Consider the following 19,218-nt stretch of genomic DNA (forward strand, 5'->3'; position numbering starts at 1 on the left):
TACACATCCATAAAGGTGACAAATAATCTAAACAGCCCCCCAAACACAATCTAAACAGCCCCCAAACACTGAAGTCTAGGGAGAGGACAAAAATAAGAATTTACTTACCGATAATTCTATTTCTCGTAGTCCGTAGTGGATGCTGGGGACTCCGTCAGGACCATGGGGATTAGCGGCTCCGCAGGAGACAGGGCACAAAAGTAAAAGCTTTAGGACTAGGTGGTGTGCACTGGCTCCTCCCCCTATGACCCTCCTCCAAGCCTCAGTTAGGATACTGTGCCCGGACGAGCGTACACAATAAGGAAGGATTCTGAATCCCGGGTAAGACTCATACCAGCCACACCAATCACACTGTACAACCTGTGATCTGAACCCAGTTAACAGCATGATAACAGAGGAGCCTCTGAAAAGATGGCTCACAACAATAATAACCCGATTTTTGTAACAATAACTATGTACAAGTATTGCAGACAATCCGCACTTGGGATGGGCGCCCAGCATCCACTACGGACTACGAGAAATAGAATTATCGGTAAGTAAATTCTTATTTTCTCTGACGTCCTAAGTGGATGCTGGGGACTCCGTCAGGACCATGGGGATTATACCAAAGCTCCCAAACGGGCGGGAGAGTGCGGATGACTCTGCAGCACCGAATGAGAGAACTCCAGGTCCTCCTCAGCCAGGGTATCAAATTTGTAGAATTTTGCAAACGTGTTTGCCCCTGACCAAGTAGCAGCTCGGCAAAGTTGTAAAGCCGAGACCCCTCGGGCAGCCGCCCAAGATGAGCCCACCTTCCTTGTGGAATGGGCATTTACAGATTTTGGCTGTGGCAGGCCTGCCACAGAATGTGCAAGCTGAATTGTACTACAACTCCAATGAGCAATCGTCTGCTTAGAAGCAGGAGCACCTAGCTTGTTGGGTGCATACAGGATAAACAGCGAGTCAGTTTTCCTGACTCCAGCCGTCCTGGAAACTATATTTTCAGGGCCCTAACAACGTCTAGCAACTTGGAGTCCTCCAAGTCCCTAGTAGCCGCAGGCACCACAATAGGTTGGTTCAGGTGAAACGCTGACACCACCTTAGGGAGAAACTGGGGACGAGTCCTCAGTTCTGTCCTGTCCGAATGGAAAATCAGATATGGGCTTTTGTGAGACAAAGCCGCCAATTCTGACACTTGCCTGGCCGAGGCCACGGCCAACAACATGGTCACTTTCCATGTGAGATATTTCAAATCCACAGATTTGAGCGGTTCAAACCAATGTGATTTGAGGAATCCCCGAACTACGTTGAGATCCCACGGTGCCACTGGAGGCACAAAAGGGGGTTGTATATGCAGTACTCCCTTGACGAATGTCTGGACTTCAGGAACTGAAGCCAATTTTTTCTGGAAGAAAAACGACAGGGCCGAAATTTGAACCTCAATGGACCCCAATTTGAGGCCCATAGACACTCCTGTTTGCAGGAAATGCAGGAATCGACCGAGTTGAAATTCCTCCGTGGGGGCCTTCCTGGCCTCACACCACGCAACATATTTTCGCCAAATGCGGTGATAATGTTGTGCGGTCACCTCCTTCCTGGCTTTGACCAGGGTAGGTATGACCTCTTCCGGAATGCCTTTTTCCCTTAGGATCCGGCGTTCAACCGCCATGCCGTCAAACGCAGCCGCGATAAATCTTGGAACAGACAGGGTCCTTGCTGAAGCAAGTCCCTTCTTAGCGGCAGAGGCCCTGGGTCCTCTGTGAGCATCTCTTGAAGTTCCGGGTACCAAGTCTTCCTTGGCCAATCCGGAGCCACGAGTATAGTTCTTACTCCTCTCCGTCTTATAATTCTCAGTACCTTGGGTATGAGAGGAAGAGAAGGGAACACATACACTGATTGGTACACCCACGGTGTTACCAGAGCGTCCACAGCTATTGCCTGAGGGTCCCTTGACCTGGCGCAATACCTGTCCAGTTTTTTGTTGAGGCGGGACGCCATCATGTCCCAATGGTTCACAATCATGTGGAAGACTTCCGTGTGAAGTCCCCACTCTCCCGGGTGGAGATCGCCTGCTGAGGAAGTCTGCTTCCCAGTTGTCCACTCCCGGAATGAACACTGCTGACAGTGCTATCAAATGATTTTCCGCTCAGCGAAGAATCCTTGCAGCTTCTGCCATTGCCCTCCTGCTTCTTATGCCGCCCTGTCTGTTTACGTGGGCGACTGCCGTGATGTTGTCCGACTGGATCAGCACCGGTTGACCCTGAAGCAGAGGTCTTGCTAGGCTTAGAGCATTGTAAATTGCCCTTAGCTCCAGTATATTTATGTGAAGTGAAGTCTCCAGACTTGACCACACTCCCTGGAAATTTCTTCCCTGTGTGACTGCTCCCCAGCCCCTCAGGCTGGCATCCGTGGTCACCAGGACCCAGTCCTGAATGCCGAATCTGCGGCCCTCTAATAGATGAGCACTCTGCAGCCACCACAGAAGAGACACCCTTGTCCTTGGAGACAGGGTTATCCGCAGATGCATCTGAAGATGCGATCCGGACCATTTGTCCAGCAGATCCCACTGAAAAGTTCTTGCGTGAAATCTGCCGAATGGAATCGCTTCGTAGGAAGCCACCATTTTTCCCAGGACCCTTGTGCAATGATGCACTGACACTTTTCCTGGTTTTAGGAGGTTCCTGACTAGCTCGGATAACTCCCTGGCTTTCTCCTCCAGGAGAAACACCTTTTTCTGGACTGTGTCCAGAATCATCCCTAGGAACAGCAGACGTGTCGTCGGGATCAGCTGCGATTTTGGAATATTTAGAATCCACCCGTGCTGTTGTAGCAGTACCCGAGATAGTGCTACTCCGACCTCCAACTGTTCCTTGGACTTTGCCCTTATCAGGAGATCGTCCAAGTAAGGGATAATTAAGACGCATTTTCTTCGAAGAAGAATCATCATTTCGGCCATTACCTTGGTAAAGACCCGGGGTGCCGTGGACAATCCAAACGGCAGCGTCTAAAACTGATAGTGACAGTTCTGTACCCCGAACCTGAGGTACCCTTGGTGAGAAGGGCAATTTGGGACATGAAGGTAAGCATCCTTGATGTCCAGGGACACCATATAGTGCCCCTCTTCCAGGTTCGCTATCACTGCTCTGAGTGACTCCATCTTGAATTTGAACCTTTGTATGTAAGTGTTCAAAGATTTTAGATTTAGAATAGGTCTCACCGAGCCGTCTGGCTTCGGTACCACAAATAGTGTGGAATAATACCCCTTCCCTTGTTGAAGGAGGGGTACCTTGATTATCACCTGCTGGGAATACAGCTTGTGAATTGCTTCCAATACTGCCTCCCTGTCGGAGGGAGACGTTGGTAACGCAGACTTCCGGAACCTGCAAGGGGGAGACGTCTCGAATTCCAATCTGTACCCCTGGGAAACTACCTGTAAGATCCAGGGGTCCACTTGCGAGTGAGCCCACTGCGCGCTGAAACTCTTGAGACGACCCCCCACCGCACCTGGGTCCGCTTGTAAGGCCCCAGTGTCATGCTGAGGACTTGGCAGAAGCTGTGGAGGGCTTCTGTTCCTGGGAAGGGGCTGCCTGCTGCAGTCTTTTTCCCTTTCCTCTACCCCGGGGTAGATATGACTGGCCTTTTGCCCGCTTGCCCTTATGGGGACTAAGGGACTGAGGCTGAAAAGACGGTGTCTTTTTCTGCTGAGAGGTGACTTGGGGTAAAAAGGTGGATTTCCAGCTGTTGCCGTGGTCACCAGGTCCGATAGACCGACCCCAAATAACTCCTCCCCTTTATGCGGCAATACTTCCATGTGCCGTTTGGAATCCGCATCACCTGACCACTGTCGTGTCCATAAACATTTTCTAACAGAAATGGACATCGCACTTACTCTTGATGCCAGAGTGCAAATATCCCTCTGTGCATCACGCATATATAGAAATGCATCCTTTAAATGCTCTATAGTCAATAAAATACTGTCCCTGTCAAGGGTATCAATATTTTCAGTCAGGGAATCCGACCAAGCCACCCCAGCACTGCACATCCAGGCTGAGGCGATTGCTGGTCGCAGTATAATACCAGTATGTGTGTATATACTTTTTAGGATATTTTCCAGCTTCCTATCAGCTGGCTCCTTGAGGCGGCCGTATCTGGAGACGGTAACGCCACCTGTTTTGATAAGCGTGTGAGCTCTTATCCACCCTGGGGGGTGTTTCCCAACGCGCCCTAACTTCTGGCGGGAAAGGGTATAATGCCAATAATTTCTTAGATATTAGCAATTTTTTTATCGGGGGAAACCCACGTATCATCACACACTTCATTTAATTCATCTGATTCAGGAAAAAATAAGAATTTACTCACCGGTAATTCTATTTCTCGTAGTCCGTAGTGGATGCTGGGGACTCCGTCAGGACCATGGGGAATAGCGGCTCCGCAGGAGACAGGGCACAAAATTTAAAAGTTTGACCACTAGGTGGTGTGTACTGGCTCCTCCCCCTATGACCCTCCTCCAAGCCTCAGTTAGGATACTGTGCCCGGACGAGCGTACACAATAAGGAAGGATTTTGAATCCCGGGTAAGACTCATACCAGCCACACCAATCACACCGTACAACTTGTGATCTGAACCCAGTTAACAGTATGATAACGTAGGAGCCTCTGAAAAGATGGCTCACAACAATAAACAACCCGATTTTTTTGTAACAATAACTATGTACAAGTATTGCAGACAATCCGCACTTGGGATGGGCGCCCAGCATCCACTACGGACTACGAGAAATAGAATTACCGGTGAGTAAATTCTTATTTTCTCTGACGTCCTAGTGGATGCTGGGGACTCCGTCAGGACCATGGGGATTATACCAAAGCTCCCAAACGGGCGGGAGAGTGCGGATGACTCTGCAGCACCGAATGAGAGAACTCCAGGTCCTCCTTAGCCAGGGTATCAAATTTGTAGAATTTTACAAACGTGTTCTCCCCTGACCACGTAGCTGCTCGGCAGAGTTGTAATGCCGAGACCCCTCGGGCAGCCGCCCAAGATGAGCCCACCTTCCTTGTGGAGTGGGCATTGACAGATTTAGGCTGTGGCAGGCCTGCCACAGAATGTGCCAGTTGAATTGTGCTACAAATCCAACGAGCAATCGTCTGCTTAGAAGCAGGAGCACCCAGCTTGTTGGGTGCATACAGTATAAACAGCGAGTCAGATTTTCTGACTCCAGCCGTCCTTGAAATATATATTTTCAATGCTCTGACAACGTCCAGCAACTTGGAATCCTCCAAATCGCTAGTAGCCGCAGGCACCACAATAGGCTGGTTCAGGTGAAACGCTGATACCACCTTAGGCAGAAAATGAGGACGCGTCCTCAATTCTGCCCTGTCCGAATGGAAAATCAGATATGGGCTTTTATACGATAAAGCCGCCAATTCCGACACTCTCCTGGCTGAAGCCAGGGCCAGTAGCATGGTTACTTTCCATGTAAGATATTTCAAATCTACCGATTTTAATGTGTCTCAAACCAATGGGATTTGAGAAAATCCAAAACTACATTGAGATCCCACGGTGCCACTGGGGGCACAACCGGGGGCTGTATATGTAGTACTCCTTTTACAAAAGTCTGGACTTCAGGAACTGAAGCCAATTCTTTCTGGAAGAAAATCGACAGGGCCGAAATTTGAACCTTAATGGACCCTAATTTGAGGCCCATAGATAATCCTGTTTGCTGGAAATGTAGGAATCGACCCAGTTGAAATTCCTCTGTCGGGGCCTTCCTGGCCTCACACCATGCAACATATTTTCTCCAAATGCGGTGATAATGTTGTGCAGTCACCTCCTTCCTGGCTTTGACCAGGGTAGGGATGACCTCCTCCGGAATGCCTTTTTCCCTTAGGATCCGGCGTTCAACCGCCATGCCGTCAAACGCAGCCGCGGTAAGTCTTGGAATAGACACGGTCCCTGCTGAAGCAGATCCCTTCTTAGAGGTAGAGGCCACGGATCTTCCGTGAGCATCTCCTGAAGTTCCGGGTACCAAGTCCTTCTTGGCCAGTCCGGAGCCACTAGTATCGTTCTTACTCCCCTTTGCCGTATAATTCTCAATACCTTGGGTATGAGAGGCAGAGGAGGAAACACATACACTGACTGGTACACCCATGGTGTTACCAGAGCGTCCACAGCTATTGCCTGAGGGTCTCTTGACCTGGCGCAATACCTGTCCAGTTTTTTGTTGAGGCGGGACGCCATCATGTCCACCATTGGTCTTTCCCAATGGACTACAATCATGTGGAAGACTTCTGGATGAAGTCCCCACTCTCCCGGGTGAAGATCGTGTCTGCTGAGGAAGTCTGCTTCCCAGTTGTCCACTCCCGGGATGAACACTGCTGACAGTGCTATCACATGATTTTCCGCCCAGCGAAGAATCCTTGCAGCCTCTGCCATTGCCCTCCTGCTTCTTGTGCCGCCCTGTCTGTTTACGTGGGCGACTGCCGTGATGTTGTCCGACTGGATCAACACCGGCTGACCCTGAAGCAGAGGGTTTGCCAGGCTTAGAGCATTGTAGATTGCTCTTAGTTCCAGTATATTTATGTGAAGAGACGTTTCCAGGCTTGACCACACGCCCTGGAAGTTTCTTCCTTGTGTGACCGCTCCCCAGCCTCTCAGGCTGGCATCCGTGGTCACTAGGACCCAGTTCTGTATGCCGAATCTGCGGCCCTCTAACAGATGAGCACTCTGCAACCACCATAGCAGAGAGACCCTTTTTTCCAGGACTCTTGTGCATTGATGCACAGACACTGTCCCTGGTTTTAGGAGGTTCCTGACGAGTTCGGATAACTCCCTGGCTTTCTCCTCCGGAAGAAATACCTTTTTCTGAACAGTGTCCAGAATCATCCCTAGGAACAGCAGACGTGTCGTCGGTATCAGTTGCGATTTTGGAAAATTCAAAATCCACCCGTGCTGTTGGAGCACTACTTGAGTTAGTGCTACTCCGACCTCCAGCTGTTCTCTGGATCTTGCCCTTATCAGGAGATCGTCCAAGTAAGGGATAATTAATACGCCTTCTCTTCGAAGAAGGATCATCATTTCGGCCATTACCTTGGTAAAGACCCTGGGTGCCGTGGACAATCCAAACGGCAGCGTCTGAAACTGATAATGACAGTTTTGTACCACGAACCTGAGGTACCCTTGATGTGAATGGCAAATTGGGACATGAAGGTAAGCATCCTTGATGTCCAAGGACACCATAAAATCCCCTTCTTCCAGATTCGCTATCACTGCTCTGAGTGACTCCATCTTGAACTTGAATTTTTGTATGTACAGGTTCAGAGATTTCAGATTTAGAATAGGTCTTACCGAGCCGTCCGGCTTCGGTACCACAAATAGCGTGGAGTAATACCCCTTTCCCTGTTGTAGAAGGGGTACCTTGATTATCACCTGCTGAGAATACAGCTTGTGAATGGCTTCCAATACCGTCGCCCTGTCTGAGGGAGACGTTGGCAAAGCAGATTTTAGGAACCGGCGAGGGGGAGACTTCTCGAATTCCAACCTGTAACCCTGAGATACTACCTGCAGGATCCAGGGGTCCACCTGCGAGTGAGCCCACTGTGCGCTGAAATTCTTGAGGCGACCCCCCACCGCCCCTGAGTCCGCTTGTAAGGTCCCAGCGTCATGCTGAGGCCTTTGCAGAAGCCGGGGAGGACTTCTGCTCCTGGGAAGGGGCTGCTTGCTGCAGTCTCTTACCCTTTCCTTTGCCTCGGGGCAAATATGAATGTCCTTTTGCTCGCTTGTTCTTATAGGAACGAAAGGACTGCGGCTGAAAAGACTGCGTCTTTTTCTGCTGGGAGGGGACTTGAGGTAAAAAGGTGGACTTCCCGGCTGTTGCCGTGGCTACCAAATCCGATAGACCGACCCCAAATAATTCCTCCCCTTTATACGGCAATACTTCCATATGCCGTTTGGAATCCGCATCGCCTGACCACTGTCGTGTCCATAGACTTCTTCTGGCAGATATGGACATCGCACTTACTCTCGATGCCAGAGTGCAGATATCCCTCTGTGCATCTCGCATATAAAGGAATGCATCCTTTAATTGCTCTATAGTCAATAAAATACTGTCCCTATCCAGGGTATCAATATTTTCAGTCAGGGAATCCGACCAAGCCACCCCAGCACTGCACATCCAGGCTGAGGCGATTGCTGGTCGCAGTATAACACCAGTATGTGTGTATATACTTTTTAGAGTATTTTCCAGCCTCCTATCAGCTGGATCCTTGAGGGCGGCCGTATCAGGAGACGGTAACGCCACTTGTTTGGATAAACGTGTGAGCGCCTTGTCCACCCTAGGGGGTGTTTCCCAGCGCGCCCTAACCTCTGGCGGGAAAGGGTATAACGCCAATAACTTCTTTGAAATTAGCAGTTTTTTATCAGGGGTAACCCACGCTTCATCACACACGTCATTCAATTCCTCTGATTCAGGAAAAACTACAGGTAGTTTTTTCAGACCCCACATAATACCTCTTTTTGTGGTACTTGCAGTATCAGAGATATGCAAAGCCTCCTTCATTGCCGTGATCATATAACGTGTGGCCCTACTGGAAAATACGTTCGTTTCTTCACCGTCGACACTAGATTCGGTGTCCGTGTCTGGGTCTGTGTCGACCGACTGAGGCAAAGGGCGTTTTACAGCCCCTGACGGTGTTTGAGACGCCTGTACAGATACTAACTGGTTTGCCGGTCGTCTCATGTCGTCAACCGACTTTTGCAGCGTGCTGACATTATCACGTAATTCCATAAACAAAGCCATCCATTCCGGTGTCGACTCCCTAGGGGGTGACATCACCATTACCGGCAATTGCTCCGCCTCCACACCAACATCGTCCTCATACATGTCGACACACACGTACCGACACACAGCAGACACACAGGGAATGCTCTGATAGAAGACAGGACCCCACTAGCCCTTTGGGGAGACAGAGGGAGAGTTTGCCAGCACACACCAAAGCGCTATAATTATATAGGAACAACCTTATATAAGTGTTGTTTCCTTATAGCTGCTTAAATATATATAATATCGCCAAAAAATGCCCCCCCTCTCTGTTTTTTACCCTGTTTCTGTAGTGCAGTGCAGGGGAGAGCCTGGGAGCCTTCCTAGCAGCGGAGCTGTGTAGGAAAATGGCGCTGTGTGCTGAGGAGATAGGCCCCGCCCCCTATTCCGGCGGGCTCTTCTCCCGGTTTTTCTGAGACCTGGCAGGGGTGAAATACATCCATATAGCCTCATGGACTATATGTGATGTATTCTTTTTAGCCAGAAAGGTATTAACATTGCTGCCCAGGGCGCCCCCCCCAGCGCCCTGCACCCTCAGTGACCGCCGGTGTGAAGTGTGCCTGAGCGCAATGGCGCACAGCTGCAGTGCTGTGCGCTACCTCATGAAGACTGAAAAGCCTTCAGCCGCCGGTTTCTGGACCTCTTCTTACTTCGGCATCTGCAAGGGGGTCGGCGGCGCGGCTCCGGTGACCCATCCAGGCTGTACCTGTGATCGTCCCTCTGGAGCTAGTGTCCAGTAGCCTAAGAAGCAAATCCATCCTGCACGCAGGTGAGTTCACTTCTTCTCCCCTAGGTCCCTCGTTGCAGTGAGCCTGTTGCCAGCAGGACTCACTGAAAATAATAAAACTATCAAAACTTTTACTCTAAGCAGCTCTTTATGAGAGCCACCTAGATTGCACCCTGCTCGGACGGGCACAAAAACCTAACTGAGGCTTGGAGGAGGGTCATAGGGGGAGGAGCCAGTACACACCACCTAGTGGTCAAACTTTTAAATTTTGTGCCCTGTCTCCTGCGGAGCCGCTATTCCCCATGGTCCTGACGGAGTCCCCAGCATCCACTAGGACGTCAGAGAAACTACGGGTAGTTTTTTCACACCCCACATAATACCCTTCTTTGTGGTACTTGTAGTATCAGAAATATGCAAAGCCTCCTTCATTACCGTAATCATGTAACGTGTGGCCCTACTGGAAAATACGTTTGTTTCTTCACCGCCGACACTGGAGTCAGTGTCCGTGTCTGTGTCGACCGACTGAGGTAATGGGCGCTTTAGAGCCCCTGACGGTGTTTGAGACGCCTGGACAGGCACTAACTGATTTGCTGGCTGTCTCATGTCGTCAACAGTTTTTTGTAAAGTGCTGACACTATTACGTAATTCCTTAAATAAGACCATCCAGTCAGGTGTCGACTCCCTAGGGGGTGACATCACTAATACAGGCAATTACTCCGCCTCCACACCATTTTCCTCCTCATACATGTCGACACACGCGTACCGACACACAGCACACACACAGGGAATGCTCTGATAGAGGACAGGACCCCACTAGCCCTTTGGGGAGACAGAGGGAGAGTTTGCCAGCACACACCAGAGCGCTATATATGTATAGGGACAACCTTATAAATAAGTGTTTCTCCCTTATAGCTGCTATATATGTTTATATGCCAAATTTAGTGCCCCCCCCCCCCCCCCCCCCTCTCTTTTTTACCCTGTTTCTGTAGTGTAGTGACTGCAGGGGAGAGACAGGGAGCTTCCCTCCAGCGGAGCTGTGAGGGAAAATGGCGCTTGTGTGCTGAGGAGATAGGCTCCGCCCCCTTCACGGCGGCCTTTCTCCCGCTTTTTATGAGGTAAAACGGCAGGGGTTAAATACATCCATATAGCCCAGGAGCTATATGTGATGTATTTTTAGCCATATATAGTGTTTTCATTGCGTCTCAGGGCGCCCCCCCCCCAGCGCCCTGCACCCTCAGTGACCGGAGTGTGAAGTGTGCTGAGAGCAATGGCGCACAGCTGCAGTGCTGTGCGCTACCTTTCTTGAAGACAGGACGTCTTCTGCCGCCGATTTCTGGACCTCTTCACTCTTCTGGCTCTGTAAGGGGGCCGGCGGCGTGGCTCCGGGACCCATCCATGGCTGGGCCTGTGATCGTCCCTCTGGAGCTAATGTCCAGTAGCCAAGAAGCCCAATCCACTCTGCACGCAGGTGAGTTCGCTTCTTCTCCCCTTAGTCCCTCGATGCAGTGAGCCTGTTGCCAGCAGGACTCACTGAAAATAAAAAAACCTAAGTCTAACTTTTACTCTAAGCAGCTCAGGAGAGCTACCTAGATTGCACCCTTCTCGGCCAGGCACAAAAACCTAACTGAGGCTTGGAGGAGGGTCATAGGGGGAGGAGCCAATGCACACCACCTAGTCCTAAAGCTTTTACTTTTGTGCCCTGTCTCCTGCGGAGCCGCTAATCCCCATGGTCCTGACGGAGTCCCCAGCATCCACTTAGGACGTCAGAGAAAGTGCAATTTAATCACGATCCTAATCAAATTATTTGTAATAAAGCCCTTTCGCTGGAGAATAGTCACATACAGTAACAAATCATGCACAGCTGAACGGGGAGAGGACTCGTTAAAAAAAAACTTGTCACAATCCCAATTTATTGTCTCCTAGGAGAGAGTAACATCAGTAAGATATCAGGGGAGGAATAAACAAATGGCAACTATTAAAATGCTATAAAAGATTCAATTGTTGTAGAGACTGGAATTCTAATTCCATGAAAATAATCCAATAATCATATATTCTAGTGCCGTAGAAATGTATTTATTATGTATTCACACATTTATATAGCGCACACATATTCCGCAGCGCTTTACAGAGAATATTTGGCCATTCACATCAGTCACTGCCCCAGTGCAGCTTACAGTCCATTGGGGGAATTCAATTAGGGCAGAAAATTTTCCGGACATTAAACGCAGGAGTTTTTTTTTGCTATTTTTTTTCACAATTCAATTACACCCCCTTTTTTGTACCTTAAAATGTTTCTACTATCCGGCAAAAATACATAGGATCCGTGATATGTTCAATGACCTATGTGTTTTTGCGATCGTGGCTGAAAAAACGGGGATGATTAGGGCAGAATATCATAGTTTTTATTTCCACCTGCCTCAGGCTGGTGAAAAAAAAATCCCAGGTGACTGCCAGCTTTGGAGACAATTGAATAGCCCAGTGGGTTTCAATTAGCTGCAGTAAATTAACGCACACAAGGGGTTCATTTTTGCCAGCTGCCAAACCACCTATATTATTTTGGAATTGTGGGAGGAAACTGGTACCCTCCGGAGGAAAACCAAGCAAGCACAGGGAGGACATATAAACTCCACATGGTGGGAATCAAACCCAAGACCACAGTGTTGAGGGGCAGCAATGCTAACCATCACACCAACTACGGTGGAATTTAATATATTATTTAATACATTGTTTAATGTGCTATATTTTACTTCTATACATCTGACTTGCACTGCATTCAGGTGGTTATTCAGAGTTGTTAGCAAACCAAAAAGAGTTAGCAATTGGGCAAAACCATGTTGCACTGCAGGTGGGGCAGATGTAACATGTGCAGAGAGATTTAGATTTGGGTGGGTTATTTTGTTTCTGTGCAGGGTAAATACTGGCTGCTTTGTTTTTACACTGCAATTTAGATTTCAGTTTGAACACACCACACCCAAATCTAACTCTCTCTGCACTTGTTACATCTGCCCCCCCCTGCAGTGCACATGGTTTTGTCCAATTGCTAACTTGTTTGGTTTGCCAACTCTGAAAACCCCCCTAAGAGTGCAAATACAGAATGTGCAGATAGAACGCCAGCTGTATAACTGATTGGTGGAGAGGGACTTGTCTGCCTGCTAATACCCAGTCTCGTTTTATTACCGTGTTTGTTCCTAATTGCAAAGCGCTGCAGAATATAAAACTCCTGCCTGTAGATAAACTTTATTATTTTTTCAATCATTCATTTAATGCTTTTAAAAATAAAGAAAACATACTATTTCTGGACTGTCAACATAATTTAAACACTCTCCTAAAAAATGTCTCGTATGCACACTGAATACTGGTTGTTAAATACACTCTTTACTTTACAATCAGAATAACGTCTTGCATACTTCTAGATATAAATATAAATGTCCTTGAGCTATTTGAACAAGCACATGGTTATAACTTTTCAAGGGTTTAGTAATAAGTGTAAAAGGTAAATAATTATTTATTAATTATGATAAGTTATCTGTTAATCAAAACAGAATATGGGGGAATTCAGTTAGCTGAGAAATGCAGTTTTTCGTTGTAAAAACTGAGATTTTATAGCGACCCATGATAAGCCCCCATTCAATTGTCCGTGATAAATTACTGGCAATAATTCTCCATAGGTTTACCGCGAATTTCACTTTTAAGGTAAAAATGTCAGGATCTGGTTTAGATCCCCTGGGATACCACCCTTAATGACTAATTAGATATTACGTTTTTTAATTGGCTAATAATGACATGTCATTTTTGGGGTCCAAAAATCAAAATGATGGAAATTGGGGTACAAGGTATGGGAGAGGTATATTAGGGAGCTTTATGAATGAGTCATATGTTTTTAGGCTTACAGATGGAAGTTATTGTTTCTTTTTGGAAGTTTTTTTAAAAAAGTGGCTTAAAATGACCCACATATATACTTATGTACCCCTAATTTAATACGATCACTTATTTTGCTGATAAACACTTGCTTTCCTTTATTTTTTACTTAAAAAAACCCCCATATAATAGCCATTTGACCCAATTTACCGGTAAGTACCCCACATCTTTTGATTGTGACCACTAATAGACGTCTATACTCTTTTCCAATCTTAGTTTGGCTTTTATGGCGGTGCGGGCATATTTCCCCATTTTCTCCTACACTTCTCTCTGGTTCTGGTAGCAAGCATCCCGTTTTCGTGAATCTGCAATTTAACAGCGCGAATCGTCAGAGCACGCAATCCCACAATAAGCCACTTTCTATTGTAATTAGCCATGTCCGCGAAAAGTCAAATTGCAGTGAATTACTGCATTATCGTGGTTAATTGAATTCCACCTAAGTTATTTATCAGTATGATATTAACAAAGCCTCCCAACTTTCATACACACAAAACCAACAAAGCAATAAGTGATATAGGGGTATATTCAATTAGTGTCGAGTTTTCAGACAGTCGCAAAATCGGCACTAGTTTGACCTGTGGGTATTCAATAGCGGGCATTTTCAGCAGTTTTTTGGTTCATTTTCGCCATGCCTTTTCGTTTTTTTTTTGTTGAATCGGCATGGGCAAAAACAGGCCAAAAAACTGTCGAAAACGCCTGCAAATTCGACACAACACGTGGATCGGTGATTAATTCGCCGATACACATGGTTTTTACCCGTGCTGAATCGGAACGGGCATTAAATAGGTCGAAGTCAATTCGAACAAAAAATGGGCGAAAGTGCAGTTTTTTCGACCGGTCGAAAAAAACTGCACTAATTGAATACCCCCCTATAGGGGGAGATGTTTCAAGCCTTGCGGATAAAGTGGGAAGTTACCCATAGCAACCAGTGAGCGTCTTATTATTGATCTAATCCATGGGTCTTCAACCTGCGGCCCCTCCAGCTGCTGTGGAACTACACATCCTAGCATGCCTTGCCTCAGTTCTAGCATGCCTTAATTGCAAAACTGTGGCAGGGCATGCTGGGATGTGTAGTTCCACGGCAGCTGGAGGGCCGCAGGTTGAAGACCCATGATTTTCTAATCCATTCTATACATGGACAGTTACAGTAGGTGCCGACTGGAGTCTAGGGGCAACTTCTGTACTTTATCTCTCTCTAATGTTTGATACACCTCCCCCTGTACTCTTAAATGCAAGTAGAGCATTTCAGTGGCAATAGTGTTTTGTTTAGAATGCCCAATTAAAAAATGGCCCTGGACTATCCATGGTGTTTTATATGCTGTTTGACTGCATTTTGCGATCCTGTAATATATTTCCCATCCCTGGCTGAAAGAACTCAGTTATTAAATCCATAATTTATGCCTGTGTCTCAGTGTGCTGGGGTTCTACATTTTTCTGATGTATTTCCACAGGCATAACTGCACTTTAATTAGCTTCCACTAGATAAAAATCTTTCGCCAGACCAGACTTAATTATTCCGTGTTGCAACGTATGCAAAAAAAAAAAAAAAAAAGTATTGAAGGAACACAAGCCGCCCTCTCGCTTCCTTCCATTTATCATTTACCCCTTTACCAACGGTTCCCATACTTCATACCGGTAAGTCTGATGTATTCTCCTATTCGGTCTACAGTCTCAGGTCGGAGCGCCTTCTCTTCAATCATTTCACTCCTGACCTTGTCCCACGGAATCTGGAATACATAAGTTACTCGTTTGGCGTTTTCATTTTTTTTTTTTTACAAACTGTCTGAATTATAGGTGTCACCGAGCACTTGCTGTTTCGCAGCGACATAAGCGAAGACCAGAAATCATTAAAAAAAAATGTCACCCAAACCGTCCGTGACACCAGGAGAGTAAAAATAGAGTGTGATCGGTGCTGTTGCCGGTCATGTGCTGATTCGTGCAGGGTTACGAGAAGGTGGTCCGCTTTTTTATACATCAACTCCAGACCTTATGTGTCACTACTAGGTCAGGGTGAAAATGATATCGCTGCATAATCAGACAGATTTATCAACCTAAGTGAGGCGTTTATGTTTTATTTGACTCCTTGCATTTGTATGTACTTAGATGTGCAATATTATTTATGGCTCTACTGTACGTCAGTTTCACTCCATTCTGTTATACCTCTCATATTGAACAACTGGCTTTTTCACTGCTAGATCCAGCTGGGCATGCCAGACATGTGGGTGTGAAAGGGTTAACCAAAGCGCGTCACCGGTCTAAAAATCCACCCAAAATATTTATTGCACTCACTGTTAACCACCAATCACTGCTACCGCTAGTTTTAGTATAGTATGAGATAAGCGTCTTAGCAAATCTTCAGAACTCAATTAGGGCTGTTCAAATGTTCGTTCTGTGGCCATAATTAAAGGGTACCTATTGTTGCTATTCAATTGTTCTGGGCGCCCTTTAATTAATCGGGCTTGACGCACCCAGTTAGACAGGGTTTAGCTGTTGTAAACTGCAAAACCCATCTAAACTAATGGGCGAAATCGTGAAAAGTCCTGTTTGGTCGCCCAAACAGCCATCTTCTCACACATTTTAGCTCACAGCGTCCGGACTGCGAGCTGAAATATGACTGCCGCAGCTAATGGGTGTTTGATTGGAGCAACATTTGAATAGCACCGATAGATGCTCAGTAGTTGTCCCCGCCTCACAAACATTTGAATAGCCCCCCTTGACTTACTGTATACCAACCTGCAATCACAACTCTAATTAAATAGCATTCTGTAAACCAAATCATTCCCTGCATATATATCTCCTATATAATAGCCCAGATCTGTGACTTTGTGTCTGTGTGTATAACGCATCTCTCATTGGGTTAGTAGCAGGTCTATCACACCCAGTCCACAGCTGATTGGGTGAGAAACGCCCTCCCACACAGGTTACATCCAATGGAAGGCTCTGCCCTTTGGCTGCTGTGTGTTCCCAGAGCAGGATTAACAATGGGGCTGATGGAGCTGCAGCTCCAGCCCCACCCCCCAAAATAGGCCCACTGCATCTGCAGCAACATACCCTCCAACAATTTACACATAAAAACAGGTACAAATCCGAAAAGGGGGCGTGACCACGGGTAAAGTGGTGTGGCCACACCCCTTTTCCTATACTTTCAATGGAAGTTTGGCGAGCCAAAAATCGGTACAGACTATAAAAAAAAAGGTACTGTGCCTGCCAAAAAGGTCCAGCTGGAGGGTATGCCACTGCATCTGCAGCAAGTCTCTGCGCTGTAGATAGGTAAAAAAAAAATCCTTTTACCGCAGCATCCTATGTCCTGCTGCCAGTCCGCCAGCCCCCTCCGCCATCAACAATACCCATTCCCTAGCCGCGCCGCAGGTGGAACAAAAGCTGCTGTGGCCACCGGCACAGATGTGTATGAAAGCGGCACAGCGGAAAGCTTTCATAGCCCTCTTTGTGCCGCATACTCTCTGAGCCCCGAAGCCCCCTCTGCGCGTGATGTCATAGAAATGCCTCCCCGCCACAGCCTTGCCCAGATGCCCCGACTCCGCAACACAGCACCTGGGGTGCTGGCCTGGAAGCCCCCATATGGCTAATGTAACGGATAGAGTGGGCGATATCGCGGAGAGGGTAATGTCTGGATGCTGAATCAATGTAAAAGGTGACAGTGCTGTGCAGTGCAGTGGGTGTGCGGTGTCACTGACACTGCACAGCACTTTCACCTTTTACATTGATTCAGCGAGTCAGTCAGTCCTGCCAGCCAGTCACTATTGTTAGCGCCGGTGTCCCAACGTGCCGCATTACAGGGAAGTAGACGCACTAAATAAACTACAGCTCCCAGCAGCCCTTAGCGCCAAAGCATTCCGGCGCTAAGGCCTGCTGGGAGCTGTAGTTTATTGAGTGCATCTTCTTGCCTGTAATGCGGCACGTTGGGACACCGGCGCTAACAATAGTGACTGGCTGCTGTGCGAGTCTCCGGGAGAGCCACTGCCAAAGGGAGGACAGCGGCTTAGCTGCTTCCATGAGAAGCAGGAGAAGCATTACCCGCCCCTCCCCCTCTGGGCCCCATCCGCGGCACCCCCACACCCCCCCTCCACCACCTGCGGTGGTTCCGGACCCCCTCCCCCACCTGCGGTGGTTCCAGACCCCCTCTTCCCCACCAACAGCACCCCCGCACCTACCCCTCCCCCACACGCGGCACCTCCGCACTTGCGGTGGCTCCGGACCCCCACCCGCGGCACCCTCCCCCACCTGCGGCACCACCGCACCAGCCCCTCCCCCACCTGCGGCACCCCCGCAACCACCCCTCCCCCATCCGCGGCACGCCCTCCCCCACCCTCTTCTCCCCCACACCCGCCACTCCCCCAACCACAGCATCTACTAGGTGATTCATCAGGCCCTGCGTGCGCTGTTTACGCCATTGCAAGGGGCTACGACCCCTTCACCATCGCACGCCCTTTGTCCGTGTAATATTTAACCACTCACACAATTATGATTGGAGGTAATACTCCATATAATACAAATATTGCACGCCACAAGGGCTTGCAAGGGTTAAGGGGGCATAGCCCCTTACGACGATCTAAAGAGCGCCCGTAGGGCACGATGAATCACCTAGTAGCATTATAAAAAGCCAAGATCAGATGTGAATTCCTTAAGAACACCAGGACAGAACATTATTAAGTGGGATTTAATACAACAAAGTCAAAACGTTTATGAAATAGTAATGGTGACAACAAACAGACAACTATAAGTAGAAATGCAAAACATTTTCATTAAAATAAAACACAAAAATGTAAGAAGCACATATACCTATTTTTTTTCTCTTTTACATTGTCTGTTGCCTGTGGAGATCTAGAATATATGGACAATTTGGGTGTGGTACAGAGGATCTGAAGTAATTCGTCATTAGGTCGACCCCATATGGTTGAAATGCATTAGGTTGATCGGGTCAAAAGGTCGACATGGAAAAGAAAGACGGTAGAAGGTGCCTCATACAGCTATCCTTTTTGCACCACGTGGCGCAAGACACATGGCGCAACTTCCATGGGCAAGGTGCCTCATACAGCTATCCTTTTTGCACTACACGGTGCAAGAGACATGGCGCAACTTCCATGGGAAGCGACTTTCGCACACAAGCAGTAGAAGCACATTTGGCTTCTTTGGCAGGCTCATTATTTTAATGTACAGTATACACTACAGTCAAACAAAAAGACCATAGACTTTAATCAGTAATGCTTCGAACCACCATAAAAACATTGAAACAGGACATAAAAACACTTCGCAAAAGTCAGACATTACATGCAAAGTCAGATATGTTTTACATAAAAACAGCGCCCAGTAAAAAGTCGGAACCAGATGTTTTGCCCATGTTAAACATACAACTCGACTGATGTAATTCCGCGTTCAGAAATCTCACACAAAACAGCTCTACAAAGTCGGACATAAATAACGCTGTTTTTTTTTTTTTTTTTTTGGGACGAGCTGTATTTGACAATGTTGAAAATCAATTACAAGTACACACCTACAGCACATTTACCACAAACATTTACCACAAATAAACATTTTTCAAATGATTTCTAACTTTAAAAAACAAAAACCCTTTCATCTCTCAAAATATTCAGTGTACTGTACATGTCGTTTTTGCACATTTTGCCCCGGAAAATGCGTCTTAGACGCAAAACGATGTGGATATAACACACAAGCAACTCCTGCTATTTAAAATGATATGCGGCATGCCTATATTCTGTGTGTACTTGCGGCTGTATCTGCATAGGAAATGTTATGCTACAGT

General features: G+C 47.4%; 1 protein-coding gene across 3 annotated transcripts in view; it reads right to left on the bottom strand.

Moving 5' to 3' along the window:
• Positions 1–19,218, bottom strand: part of LOC134933532 (histidine--tRNA ligase, cytoplasmic-like) — an 81,767-nt gene that overhangs the window by 15,807 nt on the left and 46,742 nt on the right. For all 3 annotated transcript variants that reach the window (XM_063928789.1, XM_063928790.1, XM_063928788.1), the window contains one exon: positions 15,070–15,163. In XM_063928789.1, coding sequence (XP_063784859.1) covers positions 15,070–15,163 — 94 coding nt within the window. The remainder of the gene's footprint in view (positions 1–15,069; positions 15,164–19,218) is intronic.

Source organism: Pseudophryne corroboree, chromosome 6 (genome assembly GCF_028390025.1).
Source record: "Pseudophryne corroboree isolate aPseCor3 chromosome 6, aPseCor3.hap2, whole genome shotgun sequence".
NCBI lineage: Eukaryota > Metazoa > Chordata > Amphibia > Anura > Myobatrachidae > Pseudophryne > Pseudophryne corroboree.